We start from the raw sequence: 16974 nt of genomic DNA, 5'->3' as shown, positions 1-16974 counted from the left end.
AAAAGTAAAATAAAATAAAAAAAGTAATTTTAGGTGTGAGTGAAAGTTAAAATTAAAATATTCATTTAAGTAAAATATGAGATAATATTATGGAGTGGCGGTATAATTTATCCTTCTGTTATTACCGGCAGTATCATTATCAATTACTAGAATGGTTACATATTTAATTATTTTAGTAGAGGTTACAAATTATTAACTTATAATTGTTAGTGGCAAATATATCAAAGCCAGATGTCTATTAGGCAAGCGCTCTACAGATTTTGAAGACCCCAAGTAATGCCTGAGTTTGATGTTCCGGCACTCTAATGGAAATGAAAATTTGATATATTTCAATTTTTTTTTTTCGTTAAAGTTATACATTTCAATTTTTAGTGTCTAGAGACCAGAGTCAAGTAGTACTTTACATGCATGATAAAATAAAGGAATAAATTACAATAAATCACTTTTAATTACTAATAACAGTTTCAGTTCCGATGAGTTCCAACTGTTGGTCTATGGCTAAACCTTCTAACTGTTGGAAGCCTGACATTGAAGGTCTTGATAGCGTTGCAAAAGGAAACACATCAACCAAAAACCAAGTTCATTTGGCATTTTTTTTTGGGAAAATTACATATAAATGGAGTTAAAGTTCCATATTTACTTAGAGACTGAGTCAAAGTTCCATATTTCTTTAAAATGGATTGCTGAGGTGGCACATGGTTTTTTACTGTTTAGAAAATTGTGGTGCCTAAAATGCCCTTCCCTAACAAAAAAGTAGTACCTTCAGTTCAAAAAAGTAGTACGTTCAGTTCAAAAAAGTAGTACATTCGGAGAAAAAGTAGTACCTTCGCGGGTGTTTAAAAAACATGGTACCTGGATACCAAAAAGTAGTACCTTCAGTTCAAAAAAGTAGTACCTTCGAAGAAAAAGTAGTACCTTCGCAGAAGGGTATTTTAGGCACCACAATTTCTAAACAGTAAAAAATCATGTGCCATCTCAGCAATCTATTTTAGAGAAATATGGAACTTTGACTCAGCCTCTAAGTAAATATAGAACTTTAACTCCATTTATATGTAATTTTCCCTTTTTTTTTTTATCAAAGTGAAAAATAAAGAGTTGAATCTCTCCAAAAATATTGGAAGAGTTTGTAATGAAAAAAAGAAAAAAAAAAAAAAAAAAAAATCATTCTATTAACTTCTCATTTATTCAATTGTAGCCTCACTGTAAGGAAGTGGAAGTTATGAACATTCACAAATAAACAATTTCGAATCCACAAAATATGAGTAAAGAGAATTGGAGTTTTGGAATTGAAATAATTTTTTATTAAACCATGTTTGATAAGCATAGAATTAAAACTTTGAAATTGGAATTGATGAAATTAAAGAAAATTCAATTTAGAAAATTGAATAAATTTTTTTTCCAATTTCACAAATTTTAATTTCAAAACTTCAATTTTATGTGGCAAAACATAACCTAAACTAAATTTAAATTAAATTTCTTTTAATTTCAATTTAAAAACGTTGATTCAGTGCTTACGTAAAGTGAATCTATTTAAACTTTTAGAAAAATTAAGAAATATTTAACAATTCTTAAAAATTGGCTCGTTGTCCTACTCATTTTTACCTTCTACAATCCAAACGCGCATATAAATTTTGGCAATTAGTTGTATAGCACACTCGTACTTGTATATTGAAAGCTAGTTTGATTTTTCTCTGTGGACGTGGTTGGATCTTATCATTGTCAAGTGGTCCAGATCGTTATATAATAAACGTACGTATACACAGATTCCACAAGACTCGATAGTACTTCTGTCTCTAGCTAGCTCCCACACACCAATAAACCCAATTTTATCTTCGTAGAATCACAGATTATGTGGTCGCAATTCTTCTCGAATCGTGCAATTTCAATTAATTAACCTTTTTTTTTTTCAAAAAAATAATAATAATAATAAATAAAACCTAAAATAAAGAAGTAGGAAAACAATTACGAAATTTAATCATGGCAGGGAACCAAGCATCCACGGTGAATGGGTATCTCTCTATCCCTCTAGTTTCTACTTCATTAATTATGGCATTCACTTTGGTTTTACTAAACTTTTCTGCTATAATGTATACATCATCTCAGGCATGAAAAGAAGAAAGATTACACCAAAATCATACAAATTTACCAGAAGGCCCTGGATGACCTTGTGAACGTCAACTCACTCTTCACCGTTGCCGTATTCGTGGGACTGTCCTCGGCCCCGGACCAGTTTAGCCTCGACGACAGAGAGGAGTGCCATGGCAGCATTGGCATGTCAAAGAGGCTTATTGTGTTTGAGATCATATCTTTCAGTTGCCTCTTGTTCTCGGGCCTTGTGGCCAAGTCAGTGAAGGTTGATCTTCACCTCTACCAAGAACATGATTTTGAAAACGGACGTCTGAAGCGTAGCCGAGTCTTGCTGCTGTTTTTGTCAGCATTGGCATCCATTGCCGGATGTGTTTTCTTAGAGGCTTCGATGCTTCACGTCATTCAGCTGAGGTTGGGGAAGCTGTCTTGCCGGGGAACTCACACACTCGGCGCCGCCATAAGCATGATTGTGATTATCTGTTCTGTTCTAATCATCTATATGGCTGTCCTCATGGTTGCTCTATCAAAGACACTGGCACCTGTTCCATAAAAGATGCATGAACACGTCTTTCATTAACTAAGTTAATTAATTACGTATTTGAAATGTTATAGGCAATTTTGCTCTCTTACTGAATCATGACCCTTTTGCTACACAGGCTCTGAAAACTGTTGGACATGTTACATGTATAGCATATTGGTGTTTTAACTTAATGAAATTATATGGTGTCTTGTTTGATCTTGGAATTGGGTAATGTATTACATTTCTGTCTAATTTCTTTCTCAAATTATAATTTCCTGAGTGCGGTACCATATACTAAAGGAATACTAAAGAGCTATGTTAAAATATTCAATATGTCTATGGCTTTCATGATCAGCTCGATCGGATCATCAAAACTTACAATATTAGAGTTTTGAAAGGTTATGTTATCCATTAGAAACTCGAAGAAAGTTTTTATAAAGCTATCATCGATCATCTTTATAAAATATAAAATCCTATAACTACATGCAATACATAATATATGAATAAAACTAGGTCACCATTCAATTCTTTGATCCAATCAAAGGCCCCACTCACGAATGTTTACATGCATGGAGATAATATATGTATTAATGTTAATTTGTTTTTGGCTGTGAGTCCATGCAACTGGCGAGTTCTTATCACTGTAACAGGTGGACTCTCCTTAGCACCATCTATATTATTCGAGTCTCGATAATGTAGTAGCCATATGAGTGAAATATCCCGCAGTAGGACCCACTCGAGAAGTGTCAAATATAGTCGCCCAGTAGGATAGCCATGCAAACTCAATTGTTAGATTACAGCATCTCCAGTGTCCCGAATGACTTCTCAAACTCAAAATATAATAAGTAAATAAAAAATATATATTTTAGTAGTCTTTTAAAAAATATCTCTTATTTTGAGATTGTCAAAAATATTATCAAATATAATAACTCTCAAACTCAAAATATAACTAGTGGATAAAAATAAGGCCATCCAATAGGCCTTCAAAAGACTTCGCATATTTTAAGATTGTTAAAAATTGTTAAAATAAATGTGGAATAATTGTTGTGTCAAAAAAATAACATTTTAGATAAAATATACCATTATAGTATAATTACAAAAATATAACATTTTGACAATATAATTCGATCCTCTCAAAATATAAATTTAATATGAAAATATAACATTTTGAATTGAAAATGATACAAGGGGATGTAAGTGCAATGCTTGTCGTAACGTGATCCAGAGAAAAAGAGTGTCTGTGGTCTATCACTCCACATCTGTCTGTCTCATGAGTCATCATATGTGACTTATCAGTTTTCGCACAAAAAAACACCTCACATAATCTTGTGGCCGAGATCACACGGGTGCACAACTTGGCATGGCATTTCTCATCAGTTATTGTGTGCGTTGTATGAAACCAGATTACATGGTTATCATTCTTCTCGGATTTGTTTAAATACCCAATTTTTTGCTACTGCTTAATTGCCAGCTAGGAAGATCCATAAAGAAAAAAACACACAATAATCCAACATGGAAGGGACACAACCTCATCAGGAGACCACCAGCAATGGGTATCTCTCTCTTTCTCTATATATTATACAAATGAAGTAGTGCCATATATATTTTTGAGTAATATACTTACATACAATTTTTATATTTCCTTTTTCATGTGTTCAATGCAGGACGGGTGATGGAGAAACAAATAGTGAAAATGTTGTGTCATCAGAAACCTTAGATACGTACACCAACGTAGTGGACGAAATTGTGAGTGTAAACTCGTTGTTCACCTTAGGAGTATTCATCGGATTATCGTTTGCCTCGCGTGACCAGACCAGCCTGGAGTGCCGGCCAGGGTGTACCGCCGGTGTTGGGTCGGCCAGGAGGCTGGTGGTGTTTGAAGTATTGTCATTCAGTCTCTTCATTTACTCAAGCCTGGTGGCCAAGTGCGCCAATTTTCTTCTCAGCCTTTACCGAGATGAGGAATTGCGGATACAATATTATCTTATATTGTTCAGAAAATTGATATTGGACTATTCGGGTTTGTCATCACTGTTTTCATTTATTTTCTTGCTGCTTTCAATGGTTGAACTCGTCCAGATTCGGTTGGGGAAACTGAGTTGCGGGAATAGATTCTCACTCGGAGCTGGCATTTCACTCATTGTTATTTTAACTGCTGCTTTGTGTATCTATATGTATTTCATCACCATCAGTGTTTTTTTTTTTTTTTTTAGGTAAAAGGGTAAGCATCACCATCCGTGTTGCTCTCAAGTCCAAGCAAGATTTAGAAATGTTTACAAAATCAAAAAGTAAAAAGAGGAGTGTATCTGAATAATTCATTTTTATTGAATTTTGTAGCCAACCAAATGATTTTATCATCAACAAATAAATCCTTGAAGCTTCTTGTATTCGTCTGACAAATTCATAATTCTAAAGCTAGCTACAGTGAATGAAATATAGAGATGCACAAAAATATAAGGATAATTGCACTAACATATCCTCTAGATAGGGTACAATACACAAATCTTCCCTTAGTTTTGAAAAATTACACTATCCTCCCCAATAAAATTTTATAGGACACTACTGATTTTAAAAAAACCTGTAAGCCTCGACAAGGACAACTAAAACTCAATCTCAGGCAGGCATTATTTCCACCAACCAACTTAGTCTAAAATGGGCTGCACTTAATTTGAAAGCATATTGGAATTGGGCTTAATGTCACGGGCCTAGAGATTTGGCGCAGCGGCACGGCCCGTGCGGCACCAAGGCGTTGCTTCAGCTCGCGCAAGCGCCCTGCTCAGCCACCACGACCTGCCCTCCCAAGGATACATGCTGACTGGTTTCAGCCTGCCATGGCCTCGTCAGGGGAACGGCTCCAGCTCCCGACCAGTTTGTGCAGGGATGGCCAACTCCCTTCTTCATAGTCAAGTCCAAGACTAGCGACAAGCACCTCGAACTGAACCGAGTCGACCTGCCTGAAATCTGAAGAGGTACCATCCTGTGGTCCTGCACGCCCCTTCCCTGGAACCATTCCCAGTCAATGAATGTTCTTAGCCAACCAGCATGCGTATCTTCTATGCTCATGGCGTCGTTAGGAATCGGATCGTGACATTAAGCTTGGGTTCTATGGGCCTTCCAGCTTTGTGATTCGTTCAGACAAAAACCCATTCAAGACCCAACTAATGCGATAAATGACCCAAATTTGGCTCACTTTATTGTGTTCAGCTGGAGCCTGGAACTTGAGGCCATTATAAACTGTATTAATAAGCTGGCAAAAAAAAAAAAAAAAAAAGAGCTTAATTGACGAGTTTGTATGATAAAGTCAAGCTTGATTTCAATGATCCTTAAAACATCTATTTTGTTTTTATTTGTTTTTTTTTTAAGCACAAATTAAATAACACTAGTATTTGATGTCAAAGAACATACCCAATGCAATCCAATCCGGATCGGATTATTTGTTTTTTAGTCTCACATATTAAGGCACTACATATGTTAATATCTACATCAGTACATGTATCAAAAGCTATATTGCTAATAAAAATACTTTATTACAATTAACATTTAGAATTCTAACTTCTAAGCATACACGTAGGGTTAGTTAGACATCCCCAAACAAAAGTTTCCGGGTCTGCCCCTGGCACGATGTTCTTGTTCTTTATAGTTCGGTTTGAATTGAGGGTTAATATATTCCTTTAACCCTTTTTCTTTTGTGAAAAAAAAAATAATAATAATTTAAAGAAATACTTTACAATTTGTTGTAAAGTTTTTGACTTTATCTATATATATAATTAATAAACAATGACTTTTTCCACTGTGGGGCCCACCTGTGATATAAGGGTCATTACAAACCCATTTAGTTTCCAATTTGCTTTCTCTCTCGGACAGCTTAAGTCTCTCTCTCTCGCTGTTTCTGTCTTTTCCTTTTCTTTTTTTCTTTTTCAACTTCAATCATTGATTTCTCTCTCAATTCTTGGCGGATTTAGGTGCCGTTTGAGGCAAAATGATGAGCACGACGAGCTCTACGTACTAGTACCAGAAATTCCAACTTTTGGTCCTCTTTGGGAGCTCGAATTTAAGAACCCATTTCTAGGGATTTTGCTCATTTTGAGGTAGGGACACCTTAATCCACTACCTTCTTGTTCCATTGTGAGTTATACTCCTTTGTTGTGCCAAACATGCTTAATTAGAAGTTAATTGTATCAATGATTATTTTAAATGTTGTCTAGAGAAATTCATGTTTATGAATGTGAGTTGTTTTATGTGTAAAGCATGCTTAAATGTATTTTGTTGTATCTTAATGTGTTAATAATTACTTGGGAGATGTTGAACATGTTGAATGTTTAATTTTATGGTGTAGAATTTTAAATGCCATGACATTGAATGTATGGAACATATATACATGCACATACCATTGGGTTTATATGAAATGAGAGAAATTGTTCTTGAAATAAATATGGGGAATTTAAGAGAAGTGTTTTTGATAAAATGGTTTTATGTGAAACTCGGTCGCTGCGGGGTTATCAACGGGCCGGAGGTTAATATAGCCTAGAGGGGACTAGGGAGTCGCCCTAACGTGGTTGAGCTAGCTGGGCCCCATAATGACGCCGTGTGGGTACCAAGGGTCAGGGACACTAGCCAATCCTCCTCTCGTGTCGCTGCGGGCCTACCAAAGGGCGGGCTATATTAGCAGTTTGGAAACGATGTTTTGGATTATGAAAATAGGGAACGACACTAGCATGCATTGCATCTCATACCATTGCATTGGATATACTTGAGATTGAATCGTTATGCTATATTATTTCCCGACATTGTATGATCCCAATTTCCCATTGGCCTATGCTTTGTTTGGATTCACAAGGACACAAGATGTGTGTCTTAAGTGTCACCTGCTGAGCTTTATACTCACCCTACTATTTATATTATTATTTTCAGGTCTTAGAAATGAACTAGTGGATGACAATCCACCTCAAGCTTGAAAGTTGTTAGAAGATTGTTTGCTATTTTGTATTTTGACCGTTCTATGTATATTCGTAGTTGTGGAAATGTAACTAAGTTAGTATTTATGGCCTTGTAACTTAAGAACGAACTTATCTTTTGTTTGATATAAATGAAACTAATGGAATTATGGTATATGTTTTCATGCAATTGTATCATGTAACGTTGTAAGACAGGGATTTTAAATCTTAACCATGTATTTTGGGACTATAATTATGATAATTTAGATTAATTGGTGTGTGTGGATGTTCCACCATGAGAGGAACTATGTTGAGGTATAATGAACGGATGAATGGGATGCTGGATGATATTATGTGTTTTGTGTATTGGGACAGATTGTTGAAGGCCCATTTTTAGTGGAGGTTATGCCGAATTTTTTTAAATTTTGGCATCAGCTAGGGTCATTACATTTGTTGACAAGCCAAAACAATTAAATTGAGTCAACACGGCATAAAATATAGAGTTTTCATACGAAATTGCCTATATATAATTTATGTGTTTACCTTGTTTAAGGGACAATGAAAACCTGTAAGCAGACACAGTCTTCGACATTACTCATTATTTCCAGAAGCCGATGACGAAGAGATTCTTGATATAGTCAAGGAATGGCCTTATTTCACAAGTTTTGAACTTCAGTTATTCGTTTGCATGCCGTTTTTAACAGAAATACACGGCAAGTTATATGTGTGTGTGCATATAATAAACGTAAATATATAAAAAAAAGTAAAGCATTATCAGACGTTTAAGAGACGTTTTCTTCCACAATGACTTTGTCCACAACTAAAATAATTCAATGTAAAATAGTCATTGGTTGATTTTGCAATTGTTGAAAATTATAATAGTCAATCTTAACCATGTGGTCAAGAGTACTGAATGTTGGGAAAAAAAAAAAAAAAAAATCAATAATGCCTAGTATAGCTTCTTCTTCTTTTTTTTTCTTTTTTTTTTTTTTAACTACTATTTTTTTTTTTTTTTTTAACTACTCCTAGTATTGTGATGATGAAACTTCAATTTTCTCGTTTCACAATTAATTTTAGTTGCTATATTTGAAATTCTTCAAATTGTTCCTTTCTTGATGAGCTATCATTAAACTCGTAAGTGATTAAAAAAAAAAAAAAGAAAAAAAAAAGAAGAGAGAGAGAGAGTTGAAGTTGTCTTTCTTTAAAGGCCGGTCAACAATTCTACTTTCCTCACCGAATACTAACTTGAACGTGCTAGACACAGCTGGACATATATTTTAAGGTAGACTTATAGACGTGTAGTTCTTACATAAGTAGTTTGTAATTGTTAGGTTCAATGGTTCATATTCAACCAACCTATACCTATACTTATATATATGTATATATATATATTAAGCACCCATTTCCTCCGGCAGAGAGACAGGATGAAGAACCATATCTTCATTTCACTTATAATATTGTTGAGCTATCTCTATCAACTAAATGCAGAAGTACCGGGCACAAATAAAAGTAGTAGTATGGGGGTAGTGAAGGAAATTCAGGTTGGAGTAATTCTGGATATGGGATCATTGGTTGGAAAGGTTGTTTATAGCTGCATTACTATGGCAATATCTGATTTTTATACTCTAAACAAACACTACAAAACAAGGATAGTTCCTCACATAAAGGATTCGGGGGGAGAACCCCTGCGTGCTCTGTCTGTTGGTGAGTTTTCGCTTTACATTCTTAATGAATCCTTGAGAGTTTTTTTTTTTCCTGAATTGACTTCTTCATCTTTCATTCACTATTTATTTGCATGCATGGCCTCATATCCATATAAAAGAAAAGGCTACTGTTTGGTCCCCTAAGTCGATTTGGCTCCTTTTGCCTAGGAAAGAAAAAGAAAAAAAGAAAAAAAAAGACTCATTTGAATTCTTTATCATTTTCATAAACCTATCATTTTCTTTCCAGACTGATATGTTTGAAATTAGAAGCCAAAGTTCATGCTTGAAATTGTGGGATTTTACCATGACATTAAATAATCAAGTAAATTGCTTCCCTTGCCCAATGCAGCTCTTGATCTTTTGGAGAACAAGAAGGTGCAAGCAATCATAGGCCCAGGAACATCACCTGAAGCGAATTTCTTGGCTACACTGGGGGACAAGGCCAAAGTTCCTATAATTTCTCTTACTGGGAGTCCTACGTTGTCAACAGAATATCTATACCTTGTTCAACTTACACAAGACCAAATCCTTGAATTTGATGGTGTTGCTTCCATTTTAGAATCATTTCAATGGACGAACGTCATCCTTATTTATGAGCAGGGAGAAATCATATCAAATTTGGCCGACTCATTCCAAGAGAAAAACATTCATATTGCTCATAAGAGTGCCATTTCTCCCTCAGCCACTGATGAACATATCCTCGTAGAGCTCCATAATCTCACGAGTAGTACTCTTCAAACAACAATAGTTGTTGTGCATGTTTCACCTTCTCTAGTGTCTCGTCTTTTCTTAAACGTCAAAAGGTTAGGAATGATGAGTAAGGGATATGCTAGGATTATAACTGACAAGACTATGGACCTCTTGTATTCAATGGATTCTTCTGTACTCATTGAGTCAATACAAGGCGCACTAGGTTTCAAGTCTTATATTCCACCATCAAGCGAGCTCCACAACTTCACTGTAAGATGGAGAAGGAAAATGCGTATGGAAAACCCCAATAAGGAAATGATGGAGTTAAATGTGTTTGGCATATGAGCATATGATGCAATTTGGGCCCTAGCAAGGGCAGTGGAGAATGTAGCAGATAAGATTTCTCAAACCAAGGAACAAAATGCAGCATTGAACATGACAGACTTAGCTAACATTAGAGCTTCTCAAAGTGCCTCAATAATTCTAAAACAGTTATTGCAAATTAAATTTAGGGGTTTAAGTGGTGAGTTCCAATTTATGAACGGGAAACTAATCTCTAGGGCATTTGAAATAGTCAATGTATTAGGCAAAGGGGAGAGAAGAGTTGGATTTTGGACACTGGCTGATGGAATCAGTAAAGAAATGAATCCATCTGTTAGCAAAAAATATCCGAGGTCTTCAAGTACTAATACAGGTCTTGAAACCATTATCTGGCCGGGAGGATCTACAACTACTCCAAAAGGTTGGTTGATGCAAATGAAAGGTAACAAGCTAAGAATTGGTGTACCAGTGAATTAAGGGTTCAAAGAGTTGATAAAGGTGCAGCGTGATCCTCAAACAAATGCAACAACTGCCATTGGTTTCTGCATTGATGTATTCAATGCTGCCATTGATGGCTTACTAAGTACTGAATCATATGAGTTTATTCCATTTGAGGATTCCAATGGGGAGCCGGCAAGAAACTATAGTGATCTTATATATCAGGTCTATCTTCAGGTACGTTAATTCAAAATGTAGAACAATATCACGACTGAGAGATTCACAAATATTTAGTACGGGAAACATTTTTCACATTTCCCACACACATTCCCTCATATACACGCGACACAAAACATGCAGCTAGACATGAATGCTAGCTTATTTATATATATCTGCATAGTGGTTTTTTTAATGTATGTTGCATTTTTGAATGGTTCAGAATTATGATGCTGTCGTGGGGGATACTGTAATAACGGCCAATAGATCTCTATATGTTGACTTTACAATGCCATATACGGACTTGGCTGTTGGAACAATAGCAAGGGTTGACAATAAGAACATATGGATCTTCTTGAAGCCACTTGATTCAAATCTATGGCTCACAAGTGCTACTTTCTTTATCCTAACCGGCTTTGTCGTTTGGGTTATTGAGCATCCAATAAATGTAGAATTCCAAGGTTCAGCTGCTCAGCAAATTGGAACGGTCTTCTAGTTCTCCTTCTCAACCTTTGTTTTTGCTAATAGTAAGTTCTTTCGTAATTTTTTAATTTGGTAAAAGTATATTGTATTGAAACAAAACAAACTAACCTCCCAGAAAAAAAAAAAAAAAAAACACTAAGAACCAAAATTTTGGTGTTTGACATTGCAGGAGAAAAGTTATTAAGTAATTTGTCAAGATTTGCAGTAATTGTTTGGGTGTTCGTTGTGCTTATATTGACTTCAAGCTACACTGCAACTTTATCTTCAATGCTGACGGTCCAACAGATACAACTAACATCAAAAGAGAATTACATAGGCTACCAAAGTGGCTCTCTCATAAAAGGAGATATTGTCAGCAACTTGAATTTTGAAGACACTAACCTTATGCAATATTCTTCGCCTGAGGAATATACAGATGCTTTATCAAGGGGGACTAAAAATGGTGGTGTTCTCGCTATCATTGATGAGATCCCATACATCAAGATCTTCCTTGCAAGATATTCCCAAGACTATGCCATGATTGCATCAAAATCAAAGACCAATGGCTTTGGCTTTTTGAGTATCATTCTTAAACAAATTGTTTTGCACAGAGACATATGAACATAAGAGAACAACAATGTCATCACATATGCAGGCATATAAATAGAAATAATAAACAGACCTTGTGTATAATGTGGACATTTCCTATCTTTATTTATCTGTCTATGCGAACTCTAATTAATAGTTGATTTCTTATGACAGGTTTTCCCGAAAGGTTCACCATTGGTTCTTGAAATTTCATGGGCAATTATGAAACTGAGAGTAGAAGGAAAGCTTATGATGATGGAGAAGGCATGGTTTAATAATGAATTATCTTTTATGTCCTAATAGGACTCTTTGAGTAGCCCCAGCAATAATCCCAACGCTCTGAACCTCGACAATTTTAGTGGTTTATTTCTGATTAGTGGGATCGGTTCAGCTTTAGCTCTTGTCATATTCTTGATCAATTTGCTTTGCGAAAAATGGAATGTCATAAAGTATTATTTTGTAGGCATAGTTAGGGGAAAATTAGTGCATACGGTAAGGTATGTTTTATGTAGAAGTCGTAATATGATTGTAGAAACCAATTCCAGATAATCAAATTCAAAATGCTTCAATTATTACTATTGTTCTTTTGTTTACCACCCTAGTAATGCAACTTTAGATATCACTATTGGACTAAAACACATTCTAATTTCCCAAATGTTGGGGCCAACCCTTGTTGACGAATGAATTAAAGGCCAGTAATTTACAAAGAGTTCAAAAACCAACTTAATTAACGCAAAAGTGTATCTTTTTGTCAACCAATCAAGGGCAAATACAAAATAATAAAGCGAATAATTCAACAAAACAAGAGCCACCAAGTTTTAAGTTGAAATCAAATAAAGAAGAACAAATCGAGTAAAATTAAAATGAGAAAAGAAAAAAAACAATAAAGTAGAAGTAAAATAAGGCTCACTCACCTATTATGTAATCTCTCAATGCAATAAGGCCGTCTTCCAGTGCTCGTTCGCGCTCAGAGGATTCTTTCTCACCGTCAACCACCAACTCACCATATTCATTGAAGACTGTAATTTGGGTAGCCCAATCAAGCCCAATTCCAATGAGGTTCGGTCTTTTACAGGCTTGGATAACTAATTTTTTTTTACAATTACGATTTACTAGGATTGAAAATTTTCAATTCCAACATAATCAGGATTAGGTTATGGATTGATATGCCAGTGAACCCAACTCCAACTCAATTTTTAATATTATTTTATACATATTTTTTATTTTAAATATATTGTATATAATACTTAAATTATGATTACTTCCTTAATTTAAATCTCAATTTATTAGTATATCTGGCCACTAGGATCTACATTTTAGAGAATTAAACTTTTAAGAATTTGTTTGTATCAAGCAAAACTCCTCTAATTAAAAAACTTAGGGCCCGTTTGAGAAGTGTAGTGTGATGTAGTGTACTGCTCTAGCCTAGAATAGAATAAGTGTTTTGTAGTGTGATGTTCTGAAATTAGAACAAAACATGTTTGGTGTTCTAAATTTGCTCTGAGAATTTTGGAACAAAAACATGGTAGAACATGTTTGGTAATGTATATTGTTCTAAGAAATATGAGAACAAAACATGTTTGGAAGACTGAAAGTGTAACCAAAATCAGTAGAAAAATAAAATAATTAAATATGTTGGATTAAGAATGTTTTTAAATAACGTTTTCTTGAATACATTTTTTCTAACTTTATTAAGTATAAAGTTAAATTTAATTATTGTATAATTTTAATATACAATTGATATAACTTTTAATATATATATATTGTTCCTCCATTTATCTTAGTTGATTATAAAACCCATTAAAATAAATTATAAATTGCAAAACCTATTAATGTTGCATATTATTTTGACAGTTGTCCCATACATTATTTCAATATGGAACTGAAATAAAGTTTCAATATATTATACATTTCATGAATCTTAATATATTACATACATGAGTTTCAAAAATTTCTCCGCATTCGTCAACAGTCACAATAAAAGTTCATGAAATAAATTTAAACTAATATATTATATCATTTGTCAACAGCCACAATAATCAACAACAACAACATGAGCAAAAACAACAAGAATATAGTTATAGTAAGACAACAACAACATCCATAGATAATGTAGTTTTGCTGATTTTGTGTTGCTTGCACAACAGCAACTACATCCTCCAACTCTTCCTGCACATGACCACCCACTTGCAGTGGTGCATGTCATCCACCATATAAATGCACGATTATGTGACTAAATTTCAACAAAGAGTTGTACATTATTAGAATGCACCTGTAACACTAAGATGTAGTTAAAAGATTCTTATTCATGCAAAGAAAATTGTATACCTCCCAAGCTGGACATCTATAGAATGAATGTCCATAATTCTTAGAAGTTCCAGCCGTATAAAGATTCATTCGACCCCTTCCACATGCACAAGGTGGCCCGTCACCCTGTATCTTATACATGACTGTATATACAAGTTATTAAACTGATCCAAAGAAGTTAATAAAAAATATAAAGAGAATCATTTATCGAAATCGGCAATTAATGTCAAAATAAAATAGTTATTACAGTTGTCAAAATCCTAAGAAATAGTTAAAATAAAGTAGTTGTTAACGTTATTCAAATACTAACAAATGGAACAAGTATAAAGTAGTTATTACAATTATCCAAACATGGTAAACATGTAAATCCTATTTCAAGGGTGATGACTTACATTCCATACAGTATTAACAATATAATCGCGTACAATATCCATTGGTCGCGAGCGAGATTGCGACACATTAGGCTGAACATCAACTTCATCATCTCCAATAATTTCATCTATCATTGCCTCCACAGTTGTATCATTAAATATTGGATCTACATGCGTCTCCTTTCTTATAAAGTTATGAAGCGTGCAGCAGTCTAAAACAATAGCAACTTGAGCTTCAAACCTATATGGGGGCATTTGCTTCAAGATGGGGAATCTCATCTTAAGCATCCCAAAACAACGCTCAATTATATTGCGCAATGACAAGTGCTTGTGATTATATATTTCTTCTCTCCCTTGGGGTTGCCGAGAAGCTCTACGGTACTCTTGGAAGTGGTACCGTTGGCCTCTGTAGGGAGCCAAGAAACCCGGTTGATTGGCATACCCGGAGTCCACCAAATAATATTTCCCTGCCATTTTACAAACTATAAGGCACGTTTTTTTACCATGATATTTTAAATAAGTATTGCAAAATTATAGCAAGTATGACATTTACCTTCTTGAGGCATTGGGAAATGCAAATTCTCATTATTAATGGTCTCGTTTAGTATCTTAGAATCATTAGCAGACCCCTCCCATCCTACTACGACGTACGTGAACATCATATCAAAATCACAAACAGCCATTACATTTTGTGTGGTATTGTAATGTTTGTGTTATGCATATACATATATGTAATTGTGTGTGTGTGGAGTGAATTTAAGGTAAAAGAAAAAGAGAAAAGAAAATAAAAATTGGTGGGGCCCACAATTGTTTTAAGTGGTCATAAGACCACGTTTTTTTCATTTTTCTTGTCCTCTACTTTATTCTCTCCCGCAGCCTCTCTGTTTCTCTTTATTTTCCTTTTTCTTTTTTTCTTTTACAACTTCAAATCTTGATTACTCTCTCAATCCTTGGCAGATTTGAGAGCCGTTTGAGGCAAAACGATGAGCACGACGAGCTCTACGTGCTAGTACCAGAAATTCCAGCTTTTGGTCCTCTTTGGGAGCTCGAATTTAAGAACCCATTTCTAGGGATTTTGCGCATTTTGAGGTAGGAGCATCTTAATCTACTCCTTTCTTGTTCTATTGTGAATTACACCTCCTTGTTGTGTCAAACATGTTTAATTGGGAGTTAATTGTATCTATGATTGTATGAATGATGTCTAGAGAATTTTCAAGAGCTTGATTATGACTTGTTTCATGTGTAAAGTATGTTTAGATGTTGTTTTATCATGCCCACTATGTGTTAACATGCTGAAAATGACTAATGAGAACATGTTTATTTAGATTGTGCCAAATTTCCCATTTTCATAATATTGAGATTATATGTACATCCATGCACATGTCATTGGGATGCATGAAATGGGAGAATTTGTCTTGAAATGAAAATGGGGGAAATTTTGGGAGAAGAGTTTTGTCAAATAGTTTTGATAAACCCGGTCGCTGCGGGGTTACCAACGTGCCGGAGGTTAATATAGACTAGAGGGGACTAGGGAGTCACCCTAGCGTGGTTGAGCTGTTCGGGCCCTTCGATGATGCTGCGGGGTTACCAAAGGTCTAGGGACGATAGCCAATCCTCCTCTCGTGTCTCGACGGGGTTACTAAAGGGCGGGCTGTATTAACATTTGAGAATAATGGTTTGGTGAATGAAAATGGGGAGTGGCATTACCATGCATTGCATTTCATTGCATTGCATGGTTTATAATTGGAATTGACGTGCATATTATTTTAATTCCCTATATTGCATGATCCCTATTTCCCATTGGCCTATACTTTGTTTGGATTCACAAGGACACAAGAATTGTGTCTTAAGTGTCACCTACTGAGCTTTATGCTCACCCTACTATTTATATTATTTTTTTCAGGTCTTGGAAATGAACCGGTGGACGACAATCCACCTCAAGCTTGAAAGTTGTTAGAAGGTTGTTTGCTATTTTGTATTTTGACCGTTTTATGTATATTCATAGTTGTGGGGATGTAACTAAGTTAGTATTCATAGCCTTGTAACTTAAGAACAAACTTAACTTTTGTTAGATGTAAATGAAACTAATGGAATTATGGTATATGTTTCCATGCAATTGTATCATGTAACGTTGTAAGACAGGGACTTTAAATCTTAACCATATATTTTGTGACTGTAATTATGATAATTTAGATTAATTGGTATGTAGATGTTCCACCATGAGAGGTACTATGTTGAGGTATAATGAACGGATGAATGGTATGCTGGATGATATTATGTATTTTGTGTATTGGGACAGGTTGTTGAAGGCCTATTTTAGGGGAGGTTATACCGAA

At 34.9% G+C, this 16974-nt stretch overlaps 2 protein-coding genes across 8 annotated transcripts; both read left to right on the top strand.

Annotated features, from left to right (window-relative positions):
* Positions 1-1775: 1775 nt before the first annotated feature.
* On the top strand, positions 1776-2827 carry LOC132268379 (uncharacterized). Its single transcript, XM_059769233.1, has 2 exons — positions 1776-2009; positions 2104-2827. Exons 1-2 carry the CDS (start codon positions 1978-1980, stop codon positions 2636-2638), a joined length of 567 nt encoding a protein of 188 aa, XP_059625216.1. The 5' UTR covers positions 1776-1977; the 3' UTR covers positions 2639-2827.
* A 1154-nt stretch (positions 2828-3981) lies between these two features.
* LOC132269206 (uncharacterized) lies at positions 3982-16600 on the top strand. Of its 7 annotated transcripts, XR_009469434.1 has the most exons (4): positions 3986-4161; positions 4273-4628; positions 6571-6696; positions 7520-8714. XR_009469434.1 is itself a non-coding variant. In XM_059770310.1 (3 exons), exons 1-3 carry the CDS (start codon positions 4121-4123, stop codon positions 16583-16585), a joined length of 441 nt encoding a protein of 146 aa, XP_059626293.1. In that variant the 5' UTR covers positions 3982-4120; the 3' UTR covers positions 16586-16600. The 7 variants fall into 7 exon arrangements, 6 of the variants coding, with proteins under 6 accessions (XP_059626293.1, XP_059626291.1, XP_059626292.1 ...); XM_059770310.1 differs by lacking the exons at positions 6571-6696; positions 7520-8714 and adding an exon at positions 16542-16600 and having other exon boundaries at positions 3982-4161; XM_059770308.1 differs by lacking the exons at positions 6571-6696; positions 7520-8714 and adding an exon at positions 4822-4995 and having other exon boundaries at positions 3982-4161.
* The last annotated feature ends 374 nt before the right edge of the window (positions 16601-16974 follow it).

Source organism: Cornus florida, unplaced genomic scaffold (assembly GCF_030987335.1).
Source record: "Cornus florida cultivar Cherokee Brave unplaced genomic scaffold, ASM3098733v1 CherokeeBrave_3.0.0_Hap2_Chr08, whole genome shotgun sequence".
NCBI lineage: Eukaryota > Viridiplantae > Streptophyta > Magnoliopsida > Cornales > Cornaceae > Cornus > Cornus florida.
This window is presented reverse-complemented; position numbering and strand designations above follow the sequence as displayed.

What these genes read in the sequence shown, in the direction of transcription:
- LOC132268379 (XM_059769233.1), top strand. Translation starts at nt 1,978, where the DNA reads ATGGCAGGGAACCAAGCATCCACGGTGAATGG. An exon ending in CAAGCATCCACGGTGAATGG is followed by an intron (nt 2,010 to 2,103) that starts GTATCTCTCTAT and finishes ACATCATCTCAG; the next exon opens with GCATGAAAAGAAGAAAGATT.
- LOC132269206 (XM_059770307.1), top strand. Translation starts at nt 4,121, where the DNA reads ATGGAAGGGACACAACCTCATCAGGAGACCACCAGCAATGG. An exon ending in CAGGAGACCACCAGCAATGG is followed by an intron (nt 4,162 to 4,272) that starts GTATCTCTCTCT and finishes TGTTCAATGCAG; the next exon opens with GACGGGTGATGGAGAAACAA.